Source organism: Balaenoptera physalus (genome assembly GCF_965194825.1).
Source record: "Balaenoptera physalus genome assembly, chromosome: 2".
Lineage (NCBI taxonomy): Eukaryota > Metazoa > Chordata > Mammalia > Artiodactyla > Balaenopteridae > Balaenoptera > Balaenoptera physalus.
In genome coordinates this window covers 148,726,051-148,748,260 of record NC_138883.1, presented here as the reverse complement: position 1 = coordinate 148,748,260, position 22,210 = coordinate 148,726,051, and the positions used below count along the sequence as shown (strand labels likewise).

Genomic DNA, 22,210 nt, shown 5'->3' with positions numbered 1-22,210 from the left:
CCATCAGCAGACTGTGACTCACAGCAAAGGCCTTAGCCCACGTGGAAGGAACCCATAATTTTATTCTTATTTTTGTGGACCAGCATTTTGGGATGATTAAGAGTTTGGGGAGAATTCATATAATGAATGCATGTCTATGTGAGATGCAAATTGTTATGTCTATTGTCAGAATTTATCAAGCTGAATTCCTCTAATGTGTTTGGAAATAGTGGCAAAAGACCATGTGATGATAAAATTCAGTTTATTGATATAGTTTAGCGGAGAAAGCTTTTACCTTCAAAGTGTCTATAATCTCATATTTTTAGTTTTATTTCCTAAGTGTAATCTCAGTTTTCCATTAAACTATTTTCCTCCCCACTTACTTTCTTGCCAGCCACCTAGCCTCGGGGACATGGTCTGCTATTACCTGCATCTCCATTTCGCATGCACTTGTTAACTTCATCTTTTATTACAGACATCTATGTTCTCCACTCGTCCTACGCCTTGTAAAGTAGAGCTGCTTCAGAAGCTGCAGGCAGGGTACCGTGGCCGTCACAGATACGCTACTGTGGGCTTGCCCACGGAGCTCGGAATGGGTGCTGGCCGGACAGGGAGGGATGTAGTGCCCCCTGGGAGCCCCCAGATCACTCAAGTTCACCTGTATCTTCCCCTCTCCAGTTCTCCCCACTGAGACTGGCCCTCTTCTGACCCACAGTGACCTTCCTTGAGGTCTGGGTTCAGCAGAAAGGTCTCTGGGTCGTAGGTGCTACTTGCCCTATCAGATCAGGACCAATAATGGGTGTCTGCTTGACCTAAAAAGCCAGCTACAGCAGACAATCATAAAAATGATACATACCATGAACATTTTATTTTGGCTTTAAACACGCAAATGAGCATTTGTCCCCCAGTCTTGGTTTGGGGCCATGATCTTCTCTGATTATGGGTCTCTTTGGTGTATCAGGTTGTATTTACTGCATCAAATTCATGGAACTCGCAGCCTCTATGATTTCCAGATTTAGTTCCTTTTGATTGGAGTCAGACAGGTGAAGCCATCTGCATGCAGAACTCCCTGGATATTTTACGATTCTTCTCCACTCTGTTATGACTGCCTGGCCAGGACCTACCTTGGCAGCAGTTTCTGCTTAGCTATCGAGTCTTTCCAAAGCCTTCAACTCGGTTTTCACGCAACAAGCAAGTTTTCCCATCTGCATTCATACTTCATTGCAAATTACAGTAGTAACTAAAACTGGTCTGAACCTGTTTGAGGAGGCAGCCCTGCTCACCCAGGGGCGGCAGGACCAGAGAGCAGCAGGGTGACCGGGGCGGGCATCACTCCGGGGTCCGGAGCACAGGGGGAGAGCTCCAGCTCACCAACAAGAGGTCCATTCAGAAAACTTTTACTGTGGCAATAACCCTGCGCTTTCTCCCAAGGCTCGCACGTGCCTAAGATGGGTCCTCCCTCCCAGAACAAACCCCTGAGAAGGGGCTTCTCCCCGGCAGGGTCTAAAATGCAAACTCCTCTTTTATGGGTGATGGGGGTTGGGCGATGATGCCCATGCCAGGTGTGTGAACGCCTCAACCAGGTACCAGCCTCACTTCGCTCACCAGGCACAGGTGTACCTTTGTCAGCACACGGACCAACCGGGGCTTTTACAGGTGGCCCAGGGCAAGCACAACCCCCTGGGAAAGAAGGGATGCTTCCGGGCGCGTTTCCTGCCCAGCGCACCCAGATGCAGGCTCGGCTCTGCGCCTGGCCATCGCCCTGCAGACGAGGGGCCGAGGAGGGTGCGGCTGGGCAGCAAGCATTTCTGTGGGTCCTGAAGGATGACCAGGAGGTTGCTGGGTGAGAGGAGGCAGGATCTGGGGAGAGAGAACAGCCTGAGTTTGGTAGTTGGGGTTGGTTCAAATGGCAGATGGAGGAGTTTGGGGCATCAGTGCGTTAGTGGGTAAAGAAGCTGGAAAGTAGGTGGGATTCAGGGAGCAGAGGTCTCGTAAAAGAGTTTTAAAAGGGAGTGACCTCATCACGTTGGATTAAATGTACCTTTTTAAAAAAATTATTATTTAATTAATTTATTTATTTGCTTGGTTGTGCTGGGTCTTAGTTGCGGCTCATGGGCTCCTTAGTTGTGGCATGCGAACTCTTAGTTGCGGCGTGCATGTGGGCTCTAGTTCCCTGAGCGGGGATCAAACCCAGGCCCCCTGCATTGGGAGCACGGAATCTTAACCACTGCGCCACCAGGGAAGCCCCTAAACAAAGCTTTTTAAAGCAGAACAAGAGGAAGAAGACCAAGGCAGAGAGATCATTTAGATGCTTCCGCAAGGAGGAGATAACCTGGGGGCTGCCGGGAGGTGGCAGTGGGGGGTGTGTGTTCACCTGTGGAGTGGATGCTTATAGAGCACCTGCTGGGCCCTCAGCACCGGCCCCCATGATGGACCCCGTGGCCGGGGCCCAGGAGAGAAAAAGAGCTCGACGTAGCTCATACGGGGAGCTGGTTGGCCAGGGGTGGAAGGCAGAGGAGCAAGGAGGGCCTGGAGGTTACACAGAGACAACAGCAGAAGCTCTGCCCCCCTTAGAGCTGGAGGACATGGGGAGGAGGGGCAGGAGCAATGACAGGAGCCCCCCTCCCTGACGCCTCTTCACCAGGCTCCCTCTCGCGTCCCCGTTGGCAGAACCTAACAGGACGCCAGCTGCAAGGGAGCCTGGGACCGTGGGGTGCAGACCTTCAACACCCCTGTCTCAGAGCAGAGTCCAGAGCTGGTGACCCTGGGCTCCCATACAGACGCTGCCTCATCAGACAGATATTGAGGGGTGTCAAGGGAGATGTCGATGTGACTCGCGGGCCTCCGGCTGTGGAAGCCAAGGAGCCGGGGTAAATGCTGCTGAGTCTGACATGCTTCCATGAAGATAGGCCAATGCCCCCCCTGGAAAGGCCATCTGGAGTTTAGGGCACAAACGGAGATGGTCGTTTAGCCTTTAAAAAGCCTCCCTCGTGTGGCTGCATTGACTCATTTAAACCTGCTAATAGGATTGCCTGGACCTCCTCACCTCTCTCATTCCTGGTGGGATTGGATCTTCCACAGAAAAGCGCTTTGGCTTTTGCATTTCACGCTTGAGTATGTTATTGATTTTTCTAATTTCTGATAAGGCTAATTCAAAATCTTCCCCCATGAGACCTCCAGGACCTTTGGCTTCATGCTGGCTGCTCAGCTTCCTGCAGTAGCCGCAGGGCGAGCAGCTTTCCAAAGTCAAGGCTGGCAGACACATCCACCCTGCCCTTGGCCATGGATGCACCTCTATCTCAGACCACTAAACATACAAACCGTGGGTCACACCAGCTGGAGGGGCAAGGACCGTGCTCTGTGTGTGAAGAAGGCAGGTGTCACACGTTTAGACATGTGCGGTCTGATGTGTCACACATTTAGACACGCCCCCACCCACCCCCAGTTCTTTCTGCATTAGTCTAGAGCATGCTGATTTCATAGCACTGGACTGTATTCAGAATCACGACCTCACCCGTACTTGTCCAGAAATTTTCCACCACCCCCCGGCCTCCCTCAACTCCAGACCACCCCACCCGCTGCTGCCAGGAGGCACTTCCTACCATACAGCTTCAGTAGAGCTGCTGCCCAGCTCCAGCACCCTCGCTGGCTCCCCAGTGCCCCCAGAATTAGGAAGTAACTTCTAGAGCCTTACCGAAATTTGCTCTCCGTAAACATATCTTCCACTAGCTCACCTGTTCTTCTTGAGCTCGGAGCCCCTCCTGTGAGCCCACTCATTGAAATCCTCCTCATCTTTCAGGCCCATTCAAATGTCATCGTCTACATTAACCCTTTGTGGATCTCTGCAGGTTCCTGCAGAGCTTGGAGAGTTCACTGTTTCCTCATGGAACTGTCCTTGCTTGGCCATGGACAGTTGACTCTGGGTCCTGGTCTCACCCACCCCTGGCCGCCCCCCATGCAGTGGGAGGTCCCAGAGGATAGTGTTCAGTAGCCTGGGGTCTGCCCACAGCTGGAGGCACTCTCGGGGAGGACCTGGAGCTGGAGCTGTGCCTCGGGTACCTCCACGCCACAGGTCATCTCTGGGGAGCAGTGGCCCATGGAAGGAACAGCAGGTATTGGGTGGTGCCTCCCAAGAACAGAAATGGAAAATGAGGCAGAGACAGCTTCATTTTAAGTGATTTGACCTCACATTGCTCAAGCAGCCTCTCAGTTTTGAGGTTGCCCCCAGAATGTTCTAGAGCTCATGAAGGATTCTTTTCCCTCAGAGCAGTGTTTTCCAAAGTGTGTGAATTCCCTAGAACTGCCAAATATTGATGGATACTATGTGTCCAAAGGGGCCCATCACAAAATATTTGAGGAATGTTCCATGAACGGGCTAGACAATTTAATGGATTTTTTGGTGCAGGCCTTCTCAGGGCCTTGGACACACTTATAATGCACATGACAGGGCCCCAAGGAGGGAGTACCAAAGTGGCTTTGCCCAAGTTTATTTCATTGTAGGGGTTGGGGAGGGCATGGGAGGGACATCCTGAGAGTCTGGTGTTTTCTCAGGAACTCACTCCAGGAAGTGCTGTCTTCAGCCCTGGGCGGCAGGCACCCCTCTGACCACAAGCTCTTCATCAGAGGAGACAGGTTTAGTGGCAGGGACAGAACCTAACTTCCCGGACTGCGCTTTGCCTCAGAAGACAGGCATCTGCGTAGCAGCGTGGGAACCGAGCGTGATAAGGCTCCGGAGCAGAGGGTGTGATCCTCCCGGAGCTGCCGTTTTAAATGTGTGTTTAGCCGTCACGGTTTGACGGGTTAAAGTACCTGAGTTCCACGCGCATCATTAAAGCTTCTGCACAGTTACCTTCGTTAGACATAACGAAGACGTATGTCATAACGTTCGAGCCACAGCAGCCGGCCTGATCACTCGGAACCTCTCTGTTTTGCAGTTCCTTCCACAAAGGGCGCCTTCCGCCAGCCCGGCCTGCATGACCCCACATGGCACTGTCCTCCACCAGACCCTGGATTTCGATGAGTTTGTGCCCCCGCTGCCCCCTCCGCCCTATTACCCCCCGGAGTACACCTGCACGCCCACCACCGAGGCCCACAGGTGGGTCTTCCCTGGGGACACCTCCCTGAGCTATGCTGGGGCCCAAGGATGGGAGGCCGTCGTTGGGGGGTGGTGTGGGAGGCGCTCCTTGTCCGGGAAGGTGAGCAGAGGGGGAGGCGAACGAAGGCCTGTTGGATCAGACAGCAGAGCCCGGGGAGGTGGGAGGGCTCAGCGCCCCGTGCGTTTCCGCTGGCCTCACTGTAGGGCCTCAGAGAAGAAACCCAGCCAGGCAGGAGCAGCCCTGTTCCACTCTTCACGAAACACAATACTGCTGTCGGTTTATGGTCATTTAATAGAACATGTCACATTTAATTAAAGATTGAATCAGCTGTATGATGGTTTTAATTGTCATGGAAAAGGCCATAGAGTTCATTGAAAGTGTCAGTATCTTTCCAGCAAAAAACAAAAGTGAGGACTGCCTAGTGAATGAGGCTTTTATTTCACGAACACGAGAATTCCAGGCGGGGAATCGGTCTGATCGCTTTGAGGGAAACGGGAAGGGTCCGGGCTCCTTACCCAAGGAGTGATGTTCCGCGGTTCTGCCTTTCCAGGGGCCTCCACCTGGACTTTGCTTCCTCCCCATTCGGCACTTTGTACCGCGTCACCATCAACAGCCCCGGCCTGCTCTACCCTGCCGAGCTCCCGCCGCCCTACGAGGCCGTGGTGGGCCCGACCCCCACCAGCCAGGTGAGGCCCGACCCCGACAGGCCAGTTCCCCCGTTCCCCATCCTGCTGCCTGCGCTGGCATCTCCCTCAGCCTTTCAGCAAACCTGTGGGCGCTGGTCGTCTTAGCCTGGTCGTGGGGAGAAGAGGCAGCAGGCGCAGAGAGCAGATCCTGCAGAGATGGCAGCCAGGCGGGGATTCCAACCCCATGTCTGTGCTGACTTTCCTTGCCTCCCCTCAGATGTGCTGGGGACACTGCAGAAAGAGCTGGCCCAGGCTCTGATCCATGGGCAGAGGTCCCCTGGGGTGGGGTTGGGCCATGGTCTGAGTATGCAGGGGTCTCTGGGCTGTTTCAGCTACAGGCCACTGTCAAAGTCATCCGGACACCTGAGAGAGCGCGTCTGGATTCCTGGTCTTGTCAGAGGCCTGGCGGCTACAGCCAGGGAGGTGCCTGATCCCAGCGGGCAGGCACGGGGGGGGGTGTGCGGCCTCAGTTTCCTTATCTGTGAAATGGGGTCATAATAGTACCAAGCACATCGGATGGAACAGGATGTTTGTAATGGACAGGACTGGGCACATGGCAGGGTCTGACTCAGCAAAAGCCACGTGCCCTTTCTTGGTATTATTATCCTCGTCCTCGTCATCATCGTTGTCATTGCTGAATATCGAGGGGCACCAGCCAGGGCAGAGAGACTTGAGCACTGGGAAAGGCCATATGGTGCCCAAGTGCAGATGGAGTGGTGGGGCCATGCGGGTGTCCCCCAGGGCACCACAGGGATTGGGGCGTGGTGGGCAGCCACAGCCGTCAAGGGAGCAGGGGCACCGGGACAGGGCTGCAGCCACTCCTGGGCCCCGCCCATCAGTCAGAGGAGACGCAGACAGACCCGGAGCGTCGGGGGCATGCTGTGATGTCTCAGCAGCCACGGAGCTCCCCTGACACGTGTCCCCGCCTGGAGCCCCCCGCCCAGAGGTGGTGCAGGCCCCGACCTCGCACTGTCGCCCTGTGAGACGGCGCCCGTGGTGAGCTGGCCGGGCGGCAGGGCCCATCCGTTCCCGCCACCCCCTGAGGATCGGCCCTGGGGACCCCTGTGCTGGGCTCAGCGTCCAGGGGATGAGACCGGAGACAGTGCCGTCCACAAGGCGATCAAGTCGTGCAGGCCAGTGGCCGTGTGATGGGGAGGGACGAGGCTCGGCGCGGTGCAGGGCATCTGTGTGACAGGCTCTCCTCGGGGTCCTGGGGCACGACTGCTCAGCACCCCCCAGCCCCGGCCAGCCACCCAGCCCACCCTGGCCCAGGCAGAGGCTCCTGACACCCCAGGGCCTCCCTCCAGGCCTGCTCCCACTGAGAGGTCCCGAGGCTCGCCAGGCCCCCACGGCAGAGGGACTCGGCTGGGACTCTTGGCTGTTTTTCTGTCCACGGGAGAAACAGAGGCATGGGGCTGTGAGGAAGGAGGCAGCGGTGTGACCGTGACTCTCATCTCTAGACTTATAAGAACTGAAATTCTCTGGAATTTTTCCCTTTAAAGAGGAGCAGAGCAGAGCATTCTGCCTTCCTGGAGTGGGTTTATTTTTCTCTTCATGATAAAAACAGTTCAAATCAATATTGGAAACCGCTTCTTGTGGTAACAGTCAGAGCCCTGAGTGGAGCCCCGGGTGCTGCAGGGCCCTGGGCAGGTATGCTGGTCCCTGCGTGGGTCCAGGGACCCTGGGAGATGAGGCCTCGGCCCAGTGGGCGGCAGGACGCAGGTCAGGGAGGAGAGGCAGGGGTGCTGCTGGGGAGGGAGCAGCTCCTGCAGAGGCTCTGCGGGAGGGGTGAGCATGAGGTGGGGGGCCGATCCAGCCGCTGGGCCCCACTGGGTGCCAGGGTCATCAGAACATCCAAGCAAGTGTCCACGGCTGCTAGGATCTGAGGTCGGGGCCTTAGAGAGATCAGGGTTCGCTGCAAAGATGGTCATGGAAGTCCTGGAGACCGGGGCGGGTGGAGGCCCTAGGAGAGGGCATGGGGTGGGGTCCCAGAAAGCCTGGACTCAGAAACCAGTGGTCAGGGAGGAAGGCATGGGCCCAGTGCTGCCCGGAGGCTGTGAAGGACGGAGCCCCGTCCACCTGGCTCACCTTTTGAGAGGCTGCCAGTGACTTTGGCAGGAGCAGCTGCTGGGGATGGGTGGGGCGGGGGGGTGGGGCATGGTAGGATCAGATTGTGTCAGGGAGCAGAGGGGATGGGATGTGAGGAGGGGGAGCAAGGGTGTGGACCACTGTTTCTAGCCTCCAGTGGGCATCCCGACTCCCTGGAGGGCTTGCAATCAAATGCAGATGGCCAGGCGCACCTCCAGGGCTCCGGAGTCCAGGGTCAGGGGGCTGCTGAGAATCTGCGTGGCTACCAAAGTCCCCACTGCGGCTGCTCCAAGGACACCTTTGGGGCCTGGAGTAAATCGCTCTGGCAAGATGCTCGATGAAGAGGCTGGATAGGAGGTAGTTGGGAGGGGGGGGCGGTGGGAATAGAGTGGGAGGGGTTACCAAGGGGATATGCCAGGGCCGGAGGACGGAGCCGGCTCTCCAGGGCCAGGGGAGGGAGGTCCCTGGAAGGCAGGAGGGGGCTGAACCAGGTGCAGACGGGCAGCTCGGCCTGTAACCAGCAGGGGCACCGAGCAGGGCAACCAGGGGTCTGGAAACCCCAGGAAGGCCACAAGGCTGTGTGACTCTCCTCGGCCACCTTGGGGACGGGAGGAGCCCTGCCGCCTCCCCCTCTGCACGGCGACCCTGCCTTTTGCCGTCACAGAGCTGCAGGCTCCAGGCTGCCTCTCCTTCGTCCCTGTGAGCTGTTACTCTGTGTAACAGAGAGAGGAACCGTGCTTGATTCACGGGTCTGTGTGCACCACCCCGTGGAGGGTGGCGGAGCTGGAGCCGGCGAGAAGCCCCGCGATGCTCCCGGCCTCGCCGGGCCTCCACGGACGCGGCGTCTGGGAAGCAGCCTCTGGTTTGGGTGTGACATCTGATGCACCCCCGACACTTGCACCTAGTGTTTATCACTATTTTGCTCTTTTTTTCTGAAGAATAGACTATATCAAGGGATGATAATACTGGTTCTAAGACCCACGTGACCTCGTTTTCCAAAAGAATGGGGAAGTCTCTAAATGGAGATTTCTTTCAAAAGATTTTGGGGAGGAACTTCTGAAGGGCAAAGGCCTGTCTCACATTAGCTTGCGTTGGCTCAGAAACCGCCCGCTTACAAGTCCCTGCATGAATGTTATCCCCGGGAGGACGTGGCCCATGCCCTTCCCTGGGCTGCCCGCCTGGCCGGCAGCATCTGTGATAAATGGGCCGCCACAGGCACCCCCCGCCCCCCCCCCCCCCCGCCGCCACCAGCACCGAGGAGGCAGCTGCACCTCGTGGGCTGATCCTCTCTGAACCCGTGAGCTGGCAGCACTTTTCAATTCCGCAGACACCCCCCAGGGAGTCTGGGAGTCCTGGATCCCATCCCGCCCATGGAGGAGAGGCTGCACCTGCCAGCTCCCCCCTCCCCAGTTCCCCGACGGGACAGCCAGGAGCAGCCAACTTACAGCAGGACCCCCGCTCCCTGGGCCAGGAGGAGGTTCATTACCCCCTTGTAAGGACAAACGCATATGAATGGCCTGTTTGGATAAAGAGAGGGAGACGCCCGCCCCCTAGGAAAGCAGGCAGACGCTGTGCAGGTCTGTGTGTGGCAGAGATCGCTCATCTGGACAGATTTTTCATTTGGGAAGAAAAGCCCCCCCTTGAGCCAGCACGTTCATTTTGACCCGCGTGTTTCAGCCACATTCAGGTTCCGTTCTGACTTGGGTTGCGATGCGTTCTCTTTCCCGTGGCCTGAGATTGTGGCTTTGGGGCAAGCTTGGAGGGAGGGAGTTCTTTCTACAGCAGGGAAGTGGCTGAGAATTTGCCTAGTTGATGCCCCTGTGTGAATGACAGCGTGTGTTCTGGGGGCCCCCGTGAGACTGTGCGCTAGCCCACGGGCTATAGGATCGGGAGACCAACGGGATTCCCTTCCTTGTGGTCACAGGACAGGGACGAATGGGCTTCTCTGGGGCTTCAGAGGAAGGACCAGCTGGGCCACCTTGCGTGGGACCGGGAGTGTGAACCAGGGAGGCTCATGGGGGATTGAGGGGCTGGAAGGGGGTTCACAGAAATCATTTGGGTGCAGGTTCCATGACCTGGGATGACACACTATAGAGCTGCCTTTGAACAGTTGGGTGTTTGGGGTCGACGTGGCCCAGCAGTGCTTTAGGAATTTTGGTGGCAATATGGCAGGTGGGACGAGAAGTGGTGAGAAAGGCAATGGACGTGACAGAGGTGTGTCCAACCCCAAGTCCTCGAAGTTATTATTTATATTTTCGAATGAAACGACCTTTACATTTGAAAGTCTGTAAGTGAAGTAGCTTCGAAGATTGCCTTGGGACGTGAGCCAAAAACCTTAATGCACCTTTTCCGTGATGGCTGATAACTGCCCCCAAGAACAGCTTTTTGTAAACCTGGGACATAGCCGGCTGACCTCACCCAGGAGTAGGAAACTCATTACAGAAATAGGGCAGAATTTCCATATAGGACGTCTTAGCCCCCAAGTTCCTAGGAGAAAGGGAGATGAGGGGAACTTGGCTTATTTGCCTAAATGCCGATTGAGTTTTCAATTACGATAAGTGGTCAAAATAGTGCGTCTGGGAATAAATAAACGCAGGTGTTGGAGCGTCCACGTTGCGTTATACATGAGGCTTCTCCTTTCACAGCCCTGTGGGAGCTGTGTTATGAACCTTTATTGTTAAACTCGGATTTCAACTTCAGTTCTATGCCGCAAATATATCTCTTCCACTGCCTTTGTGTTTCATGAACAATGCCCTGTGAAGTGAGCTTGCTGCGGCGGCAAGGTGGCCTTGGACATCAGGGGAGGCCACATTCAAATTCAGCCCTTGACACCCTGCTCACCAGAGGTGACGAATTCCCCACTCCCAGGAGCTGTCTCCTCTTGAAACCAAATTTGACCTGGAGCCAGAGGGAAGCTGGCGATGCTTCTGCAAAATATGACACGAATCCAATTTCCTCCTGACCTTGTCTCACTATGTGTTTTATTTCTCTTGTTTTATGTATATTTCTTTATTACCAGAAGCTTTTTTTTCAGGCCTGAAGTTGCCATCCAACCCTACAAAAAAGAAAAAAAGAGTCCAATTGAGGGTTAGATACAGGAAGAGAGGTATGAAAGGAAATGAACCTCCGGGGCATTGTTCCTTTTTTGTGATTTGGCAGGAGATTCTTTTTTTTTTTTTTTTTTTTTTTTTTTTTTTTTTTAACATCTTTATTGAAGTATAATTGCCTTACAATGGTGTGTTAGCTTCTGCTTTATAACAAAGTGAATCAGTTATACATATACAATATGTTCCCATTTCTCTTCCCTCTTGCATCTCCCTCCCTCCCACCCTCCCCATCCCATCCCTCTAGATGGTCACAAAGCACCGAGCTGATCTCCCTGTGCTATGCGGCTGCTTCCCACTAGTTATCTATTTTACATTTGGTGGTGTATATATGTCCATGACACTCTCTTACCCTGTCACATCTCACCCCACCCCCTCCCCATATCCTCAAGTCCATTCTCTAGTAGGTCTGTGTCTTTATTCCCGTCTTGCCACTAGGTTCTTCATGGCCTCTTTTTTTTTTTTTTTTTTTTTCCCCTTAGATTCCGTATATATGTGTTAGCATACTGTATTTGTTTTTCTCTTTCTGACTTACTTCACTCTGTATGACAGACTCTAACTCCATCCACCTCATTACAAATACCTCCATTTCATTTCTTTTTATGGCTGAGTAATATTCCATTGTATATATGTGGCAGGAGATTCTTGACAGAGATTTCCCATACAGGTTATTGGTGTGGGGTGGTGTGAATTCTCCCATCCTATCCCCTCCCTGGCAGAGAGGGAGCATTGAGTGCAGGACGGTATTACATACACGTGGGATCCAAGGGACCATTTGAGCAGCTCTCTGGGTCTCTGGTTGGGGGCAGCCAGCAGCCCGGCACCTGCTGCAACGCCAGCCCACTTGACAGAGGAGAGGTGGGTGCCATCAGCTACCTGATTGAAGGGGCAGGAGCCCAGGGAGGCAGAAATATAATTACTGAGCTGGAACCAGACCAGGCCGCAGGGGCCCGCCTCACCTTCCTGGCCTCCCCCAGCTCATTATTGGCAAGGAGTTCTGAAATACCACAAGGGTCCAGAAATCGTTTTTTGAGATGGCACAGGGGCACGTGCATACAGGGTTCATCGCCTTCAGGCGCACGGCCTGGGAGTGGCCACTGTGCCCTAAAGCAGCAACGGGACAGATGCGCTCGCGAGGGGCAGATCTGAGCCCGGCAAGCGGGGAGCAGACGTGCCCCATGCCTGCCCAGCAGAGGAGGCTGGTCTTTCCCCTCACATTACCGAGGCCTTTCTTCTCATTCAAGAAGAAAGCTGCAAAAGTGTGGTGATGGTCCAACCCAATTCGAGCTTCACGGCCACCCTCCACCAGGAAGGGATGGCGTCTCACTGGGCTCGGGGTCCCGCATTCAACCCGGCGTAGGCCCCGTGTGCGGCTGGGCCCCCCGCAGAGCTTAGGCAGGGAGGGCGGCCTTGGGAGCAGCCTCTCGATCCCACGTGCGGAAGGCAGAAGGGAGGGCAGGGCACGTGCAGCTCGGGGGCGCCCAGAGCTCGTTCAATGCCCACTTGTGTCCAAACTGCCGGCCCAAAGCATTGGGGTCCCTTGAGTGTTGGTGTCGTGGACTTACTCTTCAGGGAAGAGAGGAGGGGGTGGGAAGTGAGGGCAGGGGCTGTCCCACCTCCTCTGGTGACAGGGGGGACCCTGTGTGGCCTCCACCAGCCTCAAATGGTGCCCGTAAGTGGAAGGTGAGTGGGCTCAGGGTGGGCTCTCGGGGGGCACACGATTCTGATTGCAGAAGGTCGGAGGAAGGGGCTTTGGCCTTGGCAATGGCGTCTTCGCCCCCCCACCCCCCGCCCCACACATTTAGGGGAGAAGATTGCAACCTGAGCACCTGTCTCTAGAAGACAAGCTCTAGGGTCAGCCTGCCTTTCTGGAGGCTGCTGTGATGTTCCCCACAGACAGCAGAGTACCCACGCGTGGCCTCCTCTTCCTTCCCGTAGATTCCAAGTGGGGACCCGCAAGTGACCGAGCCCGGCTCCGGGGACCCAGACGCCACCGCGGGCTTCAGCACACAAGGTAATCGTACCCTTTTCAGTCTTTGAAACACTAAGTTGGTAGTTTTCCAGGCTGTGTCTCCTCCCTTTTCCTTCTCTTCTCCGCCTGTTCCTCCCTCCTCCATCTCTTCCTCTTGAAGGGGGGGAATTTGCTGCAGCCTCTCCTGCTAAGTACATGGAAGGTTCCACACGTCCTCCTTCCCTGCCCCCAGTGGTCAGAGCTGGGAGGCCTCATGCTTTCCCTGGGGGGCTTTGTCCGCCTCCCCCAGCGCCCTTTCTCTCTCACTCGAGGAGTATGGATTTGAAGAAGAGTGCGACGCAGTCTGCGATGGACCCTTTCCAGAGCAAAATCGTACCAGGCTAACGTCTGCTCAGTCCCCCCTCAGGAGGAGGCTGGGCTGGGCCAGGGGGGATCCAGAGCTGGGGGCTCCCTGCCCACTGTCTGTGGAGGGGGAGGCTGGAGGGCAGGGGCCTGAGGTTGTGTCCTGGAGGGCGTGGCAGGAAAAGTGTGAGAAGTCAGATCCCAAATATGGGGTGGGAGCCGCAGGACAAACCTCGGGGTAGGGAAGGTGGTCCGAGGTGATAGGCAAGCAGACGACCTTGGCAGCAGGGGGAACAGATGGGTGGGGTGGGGGGCGTCCCTGGGGAGCTTTCGTCTTGAGGTCCCCGGCAGGCTCGTGTGGGTGCATTTATTTGGAGACCAAAGTCAGCCACCTTGGGAGATAACTAAGTGTCCCAGAAAGGACCGTGACTGTGGTGGCCCTCTGTGCTGCCACCATCCCCACTTTAAGTAACATCTAAGAGAAATAAGGTGGGCCCATCCTTCATGAGGCCACCTCTGAGCTGCAGGAGCCCCGGGTCGCTACAGTTGAATGTGGAAGTGACCTTGCCCTTCCCTTGGTGACTCCAAGGAGCCTTCGGGAGCTTGTCTAAGAGGTGGCATCCAGTGACCACCTTTCCAGAGGCTACTCCAGGGTGCAGTGCCTTCTACAGCTTGGTGGGGGGGAGGGCCTGCAGCAGGGCCCCCCATTCCAGCCACGTGATTCCCACAAACCACCAGTTCTCCAGGAAAGCATGGTTAGAAAGGCCAGGCAGCATGGCGGCTCCAGGGCCCGTTTCTGTCTGTGGCCTCGGGGCAGGTGGAGATGGACAGGGTCTGGGATGCCCCTCGGGAGGCGTTCCGCAGGGCTGGGCCCTCCTCACTGCCTCACGACCCTGGGCAGTTAGCTGGCTCCACCGAGAGACTCAGAGGGGCCAGCCCTGAGGGTAGGCAGGAACATACAAGAAGCTCTGGCAGGGGGCTTGCAGGCCAAGCAGGTAGTAACAGGGAATTTCTGTGTGGGGTGAGGTTGAGGTCAAGGTCATTTTTTTTGCCGGTATACGTCCAGTTGTTCCAGGCTGTTTCTTGCTTTTGTACCTTTGTCAAAAATCACTCAAGCATAGTTGCATGGGTCTGCTTCTGGGTCCCTGTTCTGTTCTGTTCCATTGATCTGTGTGTCAGCCCCTCTGCCAATTCCACCCGGTCTTCATGGCTGTCGCTCTGTACTAAGCCTCAATATCAGGCAAGGGATGCCTCCCACTTCATTCTTCTTTGTCAAGATTGCAGCTACTGTAGGGCCTGTGCCTTTCCATATCCATTTTTGAATCAGCTCACCTGTATCTACAAAATACCTTGCTGGAAGCATTTTTTTTTTTTTAAGATCGATTATTTTTTTCAACTTTTTAATACATCTTTATTGGAGTATAATTGCTTCACAATGCTGTGTTAGTTTCTGTTGTACAACAAAGTGAATCAGCTATACATATACATATATCCCCATATCCCCTCCCTCTTGAGCCTCCCTCCCACCCTCCCTATCCCACCCCTCTAGGTGGTCGCAAAGCACCGAGCTGATCTCCCTGTGCTGTGCTGCTTCCCACTAGCTATCTATTTTACATTTGGTAGTGTATATATGTTGATGCTTCTCTCACTTTGTCCCAGCTTCCCCCTCCCCGCTGTGATCTCAAGTCCATCCTCTATGTCTGCGTCTTTATTCCTGCCCTGCCTCTAGGTTCATCAGTACCATTTCTTTTAGATGCCATATATATGTGTTAGCATACAGTATTTGTTTTCCTCTTTCTGACTTACTTCACTCTGTATCACAGACTCCAGGTCCATCCACCTCACTACAAATAACTCAATTTTGTTTCTTTTTATGGCTGAGTAATATTCCATTGTATATATGTGCCACATCTTCTTTATCCATTCATCTGTCGATGGACACGTAGGTTGCTTCCTTGTCCTGGCTATTGTAAATAGTGCTGCAATGAACATTGTGGTACATGTCTCTTTTTGAATTATGGTTTCCTCAGGGGATATGCCCAGTAGTGGAATCACTGGATCATATGGTAGTTCTATTTTTAGTTTTTTAAGGAATCTCCATACTGTTCTCCATAGTGGCTGTATCAATTTACATTCCCACCAACAGTGCAGGAGGGTTCCCTTTTCACCACACCCTCTCCAGCATTTGTTGTTTGTAGATTTTTTGATAATGGCCATTCTGACCAGTGTGAGGTGATACCTCATTGTAGTTTTGATTTGCATTTCTCTAGTAATTAATAATGTTGAGCATCTTTTCATGTGCCTCTTGGCCACCTGTATGTCTTCTTTGGAGAAATGTCCATTTAGGTCTTCTGCCCATTTTTTAATTGGGTTGTTTGTTTTTTTGATATTGAGCTCCATGAGCTGTTTGTATATTTTGGAGATTAATCCTTTGTCCATTGTTTCATTTGCAAATATTTTCTCCCATTCTGAGGGTTGTCTTTTCATCTTGTTTATGGTTTCCTTCGCTGTGCAAAAGCTTTTAAGTTTAATTACATCCTATTTGTTTATTTTTGTTTTTATTTTCATTACTCTAGGAGGTGGGTCAAAAAAGATCTTGCTGCGGTTTATGTCAAAGAGTGTTCTGCCTATGTTTTCCTCTAGGAGGTTTATAGTATCTGATTTTACATTTAGGTCTTTAATCCATTTTGAGTTTATTTTTGTGTATGGTGTTAGAGAATGTTCTAATTTCATTCTTTTACATGTAGCTGTCCAGTTTTCCCAGCACCACTTATTGAAGAGGCTGTCTTTTCTCCATTGTATGTTCTTGCCCCCTTTGTTGTAAATTAGGTGACCATACGTGCGTGGGTTTATCTCTGGGCTTTCTCTCCTGTACCATTGATCTATATTTCTGTTTTTGTGCCAGTACCATACTGTCTTGATTACTGTAGTTTGTAGTATAGTTTGAAGTTGGGGAGCCTGATTCTTCCAGCTCCATTTTTCTTTCTCAAGATTGCCTTGGCTATTCGGGGTCTTTTGTGTTTCCATACAAATTGTAAAGTTTTTTGTTCTAATTCTGTGAAGAATGCCATTGGTAGTTTGATAGTGATTGCATTGAATCTGTAGATTGCTTTGGGTAGTATAGTCATTTTCACAATATTGATTTTTCCAATCCAAGAACAGGGTATATTTCTCCATCTGTTTATGTCATCTTTGATTTCTTTCATCAGTATTTTATAGTTTTCTAAGTAGAAGTCTTTCACCTCCTTACGTAGGTTTATTCCTAGGTATTTTATTCTTTTTGTTGCAGTGGTAAATGGGATTGTTTCCTTAATTTCTCTTTCTGATTTTTCATTGTTAGTGTATAAGAATGCCAGAGATTTCTGTGCATTAATTTTATATCTTGCAACCTTACCAAATTCACTGATTAGCTCTAATAGTTTTGTGGTGGCATCTTTAGGATTTTCTATGTATAGTATCATGTCATCTGCAAACCGTGACAGTTTTACTTCTTCTTTTCTGATTTGTATTCCTTTTATTTCTTTTTCTTCTCTGATTGCCATGGCTAGGACTTCCAAAACTATGTTGAATAAGAGCAGCGAGAGTGGACATCCTTGTCTTGTTCCTGATCTTAGTGGAAATGCTTTCAGTTTTTCACCATTGAGTATGATGTTTGCTGTAGATTTGTCATATATGGCCTTTATTATGTTGAGGTAGGTTCCCTCTATGCCCATTTTCTGGAGATAAATGGGTGTTGAATTTTGTCAAAAGCTTTTTCTGCATCTATTGAGATGATCATATGGTTTTTATTCCTTAATTTGTTAATACCATGTATCATATTGATTGATTTGCCTATATTGAAGAATCCCTGCGTTCCTGGCATAAATCCCACTTGATCGTGGTGTATGATCCTTTTAATATGTTGTTGGATTCTGTTTGCTAGTATTTTGTTCAGGATTTTTGCATCTATGTTCATCAGTGATATTGGTCTATAATTTTCTTTTTTTGTGATATCTTTTTCTGGTTTGGTATCAGGGTGATGGTGGCTTTGTAGAACAAATTTGGGAGTGTTCCTCCCTCTGCAATTGTTTGGAAGAGTTTGAGAAGGATGGGTGTAAGCTCTTCTCTAAATGTTTGATAGAATTCACCTGTGAAGCCATCTGGTCCTGGGCTTTTGTTTGTTGGAAGATTTTTAATTACAGTTTCAATTTCATTACTTGTGAGAGGTGTGTTTATATTTTCTAATTCTTCCTGGTTCAGTCTTGGAAAATTGTACCTTTCCAAGAATTTGTCCATTTCTTTGTGGTTGTCCGTTTTATTGGCATATAGTTGTCTGTGGTAGTCTCATAATCCTTTGTATTTCTGCAGTGTCAGTTGTGATTTCTCCTTTTTCATTTGTAATTTTATTGATTTGCATCCTCTCCCTTTTTTTCTTGATGAGTCTGGCTAAGGGTTTATCAATTTTGTTTATCTTCTCAAAGAACCAGCTTTTAGTTTTATTGATCTTTCCTATTGTTTTCTTTGTTTCTATTTCATTTATTTCTGCTCTGATCTTTATGATTTCTTTCTTTCTACTGACTTTGGGTTTTCTTTGTTCTTCTTTCTCTAGTTGCTTTAGGTGTAGGGTTAGATTGTTTATTTAAGATTTTTCTTGTTTCTTAAGGTGAGATTGAATTGCTATAAACTTCCCTCTTAGAATTGCTTTTGCTGCATCCCATAGGTTTTGGGTCATTGTGTTTTTGTTGTCATTTGTTTCTATGTATTTTTTTTATTTCTTCAGGGATCTCTTGGTTATTTAGTAGCACACTGTTTAGCCTCCATGTATGTGTGTTTCATTTTTTAAATTTATTTTTTTATCTTTTTTTTGGCCACGAGGTAGGTGGGATCTTAGTTCCCTGACCAGGGATTGAACCCATGGCCCCCGCATTGGAAACATGGAGTCTTAACCACTGGACTGCCAGGGAAGTCTCCCTTGCTGGGATCTTGACAGGAATTAAACCTGTACAGCTATTTGGATAGAATCACCATCTTTCTTTTTTTATTGAAGTAGAGTTGATTTACAATGCCATGTTGATTGCTGCTGTACAGCAAAGTGACTCAGTTATACATATATGTTCTTTTCCATTATGGTTTATCACAGGATATTGAATATAGTTCCCTGTGCTATACTGTAGGACCCTGTTGTTTATCCATCCTATATGTACTAGTTTGCATCTGCTAATCCCAAACTCCCAGTCCATCCCTCTCCCCTCCCCCTCCCCCTTGGCAACCACAAGCCTGTTCTCTATGTCTGTGAGTCTGTTTCTGTTTCATAGATAAGTTCATTTGTGCCATATTTTAGAGAATCGCCATCTTTCTAAAGCTGAGTCTTCTGAGGCATGAACAGAGTCTGTCGCCATGGTTTTCGAGCTTTGGTTTCACGGTATCATTTTCAGCGTACAGATCTTGGGCAGCTTTCCTTAGTGTGCATGTTTCGTGTTTCATTTTCCTCTGGAGCAGCTGTTGATGGCACTGGGTTTACACCTTTGGTTTCTGCATGTTCATCATCAGTACATGGGACTGACTCTGAATCAATTGGAGGGGATTCACTCATGTATTCCCCTTGAATCCTGCAGCCTTGCTGAGTGCACTTATTAGCTCTAGAATTTTTTTTGTTTTTTTGGAGATTCTGTTATTGTTTTTTTAACCAATATTGTTTTGCTATTTGTAAAAATAACAAAATAGTGATGAGGACATGGGTGCCCTAACTGGCGGCTTGTAAGTCAGCCCACTGCTTTGGCAAAGCATTTGGGATGCAGAGCCATGAAAATATTTATGCCATTAGATGTGCTCATACTTCTAGAATCACCCCCGGGGAGTAATGCAGAAAAAGGAAAACTAAGCATGCAGATAAGTTGTTGCCTTTTCCATAACAGTAAAAACTGAGGGGGACAATGAAGTCCATTAATAAGAGTTCAGGAAAATGTGTTACACAAGCTGAATATATCACTACACGTTATTAGGAAAAATGTTTTTGATCCGTTAGGTGAAACCCTGGAGGTCCACCATGATTATGACTTCTTTAAAAATGTAGGCACACGACACAACCCCGGAGGGTAGGGTGTGCAGAAATGAGAGTGACCAGCCTTGGGCCATGAGCTTTTCCTGTAATGCTGTCCTAATTTTATAAGCTTTCTATTAATTACGTATATTCAGAGCTAGATCACATTTGTCACTCATGACTCTTTGCATTTTCTTGAGGAACTCAACTGCTGGATTTTCACTGACATTAAGAAACTTGGGGGACTTCCCTGGTGGCACGGTGGTTAAGAATCTGCCTGCCAATGCAGGGGACACGGGTTCGAGCCCTGGTCCGGGAAGATCCCACATGCCACGGAGCAACTAAGCCCGTGCGCCACAACTACTGAGCCTGTGCTCTAGAGCCCACGAGCCACAACAACTGAGCCCACGCACCACAACTACTGAAGCCCATGCACCTAGAGCTGGTGCTCTGCAACAAGAGAAGCCACCAATGAGAAGCCCACGCACCACAGTGCGTAGCCCCCACTCGCTGTAACTAGAGAAAGCCCACACACAGCAGTGAAGACCCAATGCAGCCAAAAAAAATAAATTAAATTAAAAAAAAAAGAAACTTGGGATCAAGGGTGTGTGCATATGTCCAGTATCATCAAATTATATACAGTAAATAGGCACAGGTGTTTTGCATATCAATTATACCTCAGTAAAGCTGTAAAAGAGAGAGAGAGGGAATTGGGATCAAAAAGAATCTGAAGGAATGAATATTATTCAAAAGACTTTTAATATACTTGCTGGGTAATTTTTGAAAAGATTTTGAGAGTGTTAATAATGACAATGTCTAGGTTTGAAGTTTTCTAAGGAGACAGGAAAGTATTTTTTCTTTTCTACATTTATACATTTGGTCTTGAGCACTTGCCCAATTACTTCCTTGGGATAAATTCCAGTGAGGGAAATTGCTGAGTCCAGGGGAATGTGTATTTTAGACTTGGATGTATTGACTGCACTGTGTCCTGGAAGGGTTTTATTACGAATTTCTGTTCCCACCAAGAGTGTTTGTGACACCCTAAGACATTGTCACTCCTGGGGACCTTTACCATCCTTGTAGGTGAACTTGACACACACATAGGATTGAGTTTCTGCACCTTTTTACATGTTTATCATCAACTTGTAGGTCTGTTTTGGGTCCATTTATTTCTGTTGCAGTGGGGTTTTTTTGTTTTTTGTTTTGTTTTTTTGGTTTATAAGAAAAATATTTGTTAAATAGAGAAGAGAGAAAATGTGTAAGAGTGACTCTTTTTCTATTTATGGCAGGTTTGCTTCCCCAGTTCAGGCTTTGCTTCTCGAAGCCTGTTAATGAGGCCTTTGCCGTACACAAGTTTACCATGCTTTTGTTGTTGTTGTCAAATTTGTCAAGCTTTCCTTTATGGTTTCTATCATGTTTACAAAGTCTTTCTCCCCCTCAAGGCAGTAGATTTATTCTCCCATATTTTCTTCTACTCTTAGGGTATCTTTTTTTTTAAATTTTATTTTATTTATTTATTTATTTATTGGCTGTGTTGGGTCTTCGTTTCTGTGCGAGGGCTTTCTCTAGTTGGGGCAAGCGGAGGCCACTCTTCATCGCGGTGTGCGGGCCCTCTCACTATTGTGGCCTCTCTTGTTGCGGAGCACAGGCTCCAGACGCGCAGGCTCAGTAATTGTGGCTCACGGGCCTAGTTGCTCCGCAGCATGTGGGATCTTCCCAGACCAGGGCTCGAACCCGTGTCCCCTGCATTGGCAGGCAGATTCTCAACCACTGCGCCACCAGGGAAGCCCTCTTAGGGTATCTTAAAGAAGAAAAGGATTAATGGTCCTGAAGAATTTTTTTTTTTTTTTGCATGTGATATGTGAGGTCTGGCTCATCTTTGTTGTTCCAGGTGGACTCATGGGACTGATGGTCTCAAAGCATCTCTCAGGAGGGCAGCGGCAGACAGTGGGGGATGGGGGGGCGCCGAACACGTGTGCTCCGGAATGGGTCCGCTTTCCGCCAGCTCCCACTCGGTGGCCTGCCACCTTCTTCCCCGCCCTCTCTCAGCAGAGTTTCCTCGGCTGTGGGCTGGGGGTGACTGGGTGGACCCTGGGCACGGGACATGTGCACAGATGTGGGGCTCGCAGGGCCCCTGGGAGCAGAGAAGTTCCCCCCAGGACCCACAGGAAGGGGAGGAAGGAACAGATCTCAAAGCCTCCCCCACTGTAAGAGTTCAGGCTGCTGTGGTTCTTACCATATGTTCCCCAGGCAGGCCACTCGCCTTGAACATCTACTTCAGTGGGGGGAGGGGGGCAGTGAGGAGCCTTAGGGAGGGGGGCCCTGAGGTGGCCTGGTGATGGGAGAGAAGAGGGCAGAGGGCAGCGCTCCTCAAGCCCTGATGTGCATACAGGTCCTCTGGAGACCCTGTTTAGACAGATTCTGGTCCAGCCTCCACCCCAGGGGCCACCTGTGGAGAAGCAGGGGGTAAAGCCCAGCATAAGTAGCATGACATGACCGGTCCAGAGCAGCGGTTCTCACACTCGGGGCATCAGAATCCCCTGGGGCTTGTTCAAACCCTGATGGCCGGGCCCACCCTCGGAGCTGGGCAGGGCTGGACTGAGGATGTGCATTTTGGCACAGTTGCAGGGGGGTTTGTTCTCAGAGGGCTGGGCTACCCCACCTGCCTGACGAGGGGCTGCACTCTGGGCCCAAGCTGCACCCCCTGCGTGGGGTGGGCACCGGCGCCTGGCTGAGGTGCTCTGGGGTCCCTCAGAGCCCCGACCTCTCTCTGCATGGGCCCTGCCCATTGAGCACGTGACCCCCACCTTCCTGTACTTCAGACACCCCAGGGGATGCCCTGGATGGGAGACGCGGCTGGTTTCTGACTTGGAGTCTCTCGTGGAGACCCATACCCCTCCTGGAATGATTCTTGGGGGATCGTC

General features: G+C 51.0%; 1 protein-coding gene and 1 long non-coding RNA gene across 15 annotated transcripts in view; one reads left to right on the top strand and one right to left on the bottom strand.

Annotated features, from left to right (window-relative positions):
• The window catches only part of LOC309654623, a 457,474-nt gene that overhangs the window by 99,072 nt on the left and 336,192 nt on the right, over positions 1–22,210 (bottom strand). The window lies entirely within an intron of this gene.
• ENTREP2 (endosomal transmembrane epsin interactor 2) overlaps positions 1–22,210 on the top strand; it is a 398,164-nt gene that overhangs the window by 369,405 nt on the left and 6,549 nt on the right. For 13 of the 14 annotated variants that reach the window (XM_082448764.1, XM_082448766.1, XM_082448765.1 and 10 more), the window contains 3 exons: positions 4,914–5,074; positions 5,626–5,761; positions 12,892–12,967. In XM_082448764.1, the coding sequence (XP_082304890.1) occupies positions 4,914–5,074; positions 5,626–5,761; positions 12,892–12,967 (373 nt within the window). The remainder of the gene's footprint in view (positions 1–4,913; positions 5,075–5,625; positions 5,762–12,891; positions 12,968–22,210) is intronic. The other variant, XM_082448761.1, reaches the window with a different exon arrangement.